The sequence below is a fragment of the Amblyomma mixtum genome, chromosome 5, assembly GCF_055824585.1.
Source record: "Amblyomma mixtum isolate Tamu chromosome 5, ASM5582458v1, whole genome shotgun sequence".
Taxonomy (NCBI): Eukaryota; Metazoa; Arthropoda; class Arachnida; order Ixodida; family Ixodidae; genus Amblyomma; species Amblyomma mixtum.
Window position 1 is genome coordinate 200,463,814 of NC_143016.1, and position 2,500 is coordinate 200,466,313.

The 2,500-nt window shown below is 48.0% G+C and overlaps 1 protein-coding gene across 1 annotated transcript in view; it reads left to right on the top strand.

The window, feature by feature from the left end:
• The first annotated feature begins 128 nt into the window (after positions 1–128).
• LOC149345423 (uncharacterized) overlaps positions 129–2,500 on the top strand; it is a 4,444-nt gene continuing 2,072 nt past the window's right edge. Inside the window, exons 1-3 of the mRNA XM_089546643.1 lie at positions 129–1,986; positions 2,073–2,219; positions 2,325–2,498. Coding sequence (XP_089402769.1) covers positions 154–1,986; positions 2,073–2,219; positions 2,325–2,498 — 2,154 coding nt within the window. The 5' untranslated portion in view covers positions 129–153. The remainder of the gene's footprint in view (positions 1,987–2,072; positions 2,220–2,324; positions 2,499–2,500) is intronic.

A 2,500-nucleotide genomic window follows, 5' to 3' on the forward strand; every position in this document is an offset into this window, starting at 1 on the left:
GGTGATGCGGCGAATTTCACGTTGTGGCCCGCGGTCTCATGGATCCTGCCGCTTCTGTGTCGATATATAGTTTCTCTTGTGATGTGCATTTCCCACCGAATCCATGCTGCTACCCTATAGCGAAGTAAATGCTGCAAAGCGACACTTTAGAACATGCCGGCGTGTAGTGTACCGGGATGCCGAGCGGGATATGATTCGACAGAGTCAAATTCTCAGAAGCGGCATTTTTTCAAGCCTGCAAATGACCCTAAGGTGCTGAAAGCATGGACAGAAGCAATTCCGCGCAAGAACTTCAAGGTGACGTCCAAAACTTATGTGTGTGACCTCCATTTCCTGCCTGAGGACATCAACTCCTGCTTCCAACACGTCGTTAACGGTCAAACCGTTAGGATTCCTCGAGGTAGGTGGACACTGAAGAAGGGTGCGGTGCCATGTATTTTCACGAACAGACCGGCTCATCTCTCATGCAATACGACAAGGAAGTCACCCGAAGTTACATCAGTGGCTTCCGCCGATGTTTTCGCTTGTCAGAGCAAAAGAGGAGCAGAAGACGGCTTCGACGCTCCGGAGAGCGCCGAACATCTTGAGGTCGCCGCTGACAAACGGACGCTTGAAAATGTACCGTGGTTTTCTGTTCTGCAAAACACACCAACGTTTGAGACATGGTGCGTAAGAGCCTCAGCCGATGATGTTATTATCTACAAGCTGGAGGAGCGTGAAGGTGTTGTAGTAGTAGAGAAAGCTGTAGTTGTGCGAAACAACTTGTCTGTTGATGTCAGTGCACGAGGTGTGCTTGTGCCGGAAAGGAGCTACGTTGAAATTGCATCGAAAATTGCACTTGCAAGCCTGAATGACGTGACGACGTTTCTTCAGTACATTGACTTATTGAATGTTTGCACAGGTTGTGAAAGTGAGCTTTTCCCTAGCATTTCAACCTCAACGACCGCCTTGAAATCTGGTGGTGTATGGCACAGTAAGAAATGCATGGTTCTCTCTGAGCACACCTTGTGTACTCCATGCAAGAAAATGAAAAAAAATTTTGAGGACAGAGTGAAGCGCCTAGCAAGAAAGGGCATGAAGTCTCAACGCAAGGCGCGATGGGCAATCAAGAACCTAAGGAAAAGAGTCATTAGGGCAACTGCTTTTCGTGAAAAAGCGAAAAGGGAACTCGATGCTCTAAAGCACCGGCTCTCGCAGGTGTCACCAAATGTCTTGGAGAATGCACTAGAAAAGATACCTGATGCACAGCGGGAAGCCTTTCGCACAGCATTTCAAGCTGCAAAAGCAAAAACGCCTAAGGGAAGGCGCTATAGGTCAGAATGGCTCGTGACATGCATGCTCTTACGAATTTCAAGTCCGAGAGCGTACAAACTCATGGTAAAGATGAAGCTCCTGCCGCTGCCGACAACCACCCGGCTAAGACAGATCATGCGTGGGATGACCTGTGAGTTCGGGTTTAACAAGGTAGCTCTCGCCAGTGTCGGAGCGTTCATGAAGGACAGATCAGATGTCCAGCGCTGCGGAACATTAATACTGGACGAAATGAAGGTGCGGCAGGCTGTTGCTTTCAACAAGCACACTTATAAGATTGACGGCTTTGTGAATTACGGCGATGGCCACGATTCAACTATAACTGCTGACCACGCACTGGTTCTAATGTTCGTGCCCCTCTTCCACTCCTGGGTTCAGCCCATTGCGTGTTTTGCAACAAAACATGCCGCACCTGGGAAGGTGTTAGCAAGGCTCGTTCTGGAGGCCATTGTAGAACTTAGCAAGCACAATGCTGTTGTTGTTGCCGTTATAAGTGATGGAGCCAGCACGAACAAGGCCATGTGGTCCCAGTTTCGCATATCAGGCAAGCTGCATGTACCGAAGCACAAAGTGGACCATCCGACTGTACCTGGGCAGCACCTGTACTTCCTTTGTGATGTCCCGCACATTATAAAGTGCATCAGGAACCATCTTCTTCGTCATAAGTACGCAATGGTGAGCTAAAGATTCCTTTCAACAAACATATATGTTTTCGAAGAAGTATTTGTTGTCGATCTGCAAGTTTTTGCAAACAATTGCAGATCGGCGAGCACAAGATCAACTATGACCACTACCGGATACTACAGGAGGTTGATGGCAAACAGCAGCTACGCGTCGTGCCTAAACTGACTAGAGAGCATGTCAGCCCTGACAATATGAGAAAAATGAATGTCCGGCTGGCTGTTCAGGTAAGTAAAGGTGCTGAAGTGTGTGCCAAATTTACAGTCGAACTAGAACTCCTTGGCGCGGTTGCGACGCATATTAAAGCACTGTATTCATTGCTTTCTTTATAGTTATTAAGCCGCAGTACTGCAGTCGGGCTAAGGGTCTACCAGCATCTCAAGCAGCCTGGACTGGAAGATTGTGATGGCACTCGGGAGTTTACGCTCATGGTGAACAGTTTGTTTGATGCTTTAAACATAAAACTGCCTCAGTTTGGAATAACAAGCTCCTCGAAGGAAATGGAGGT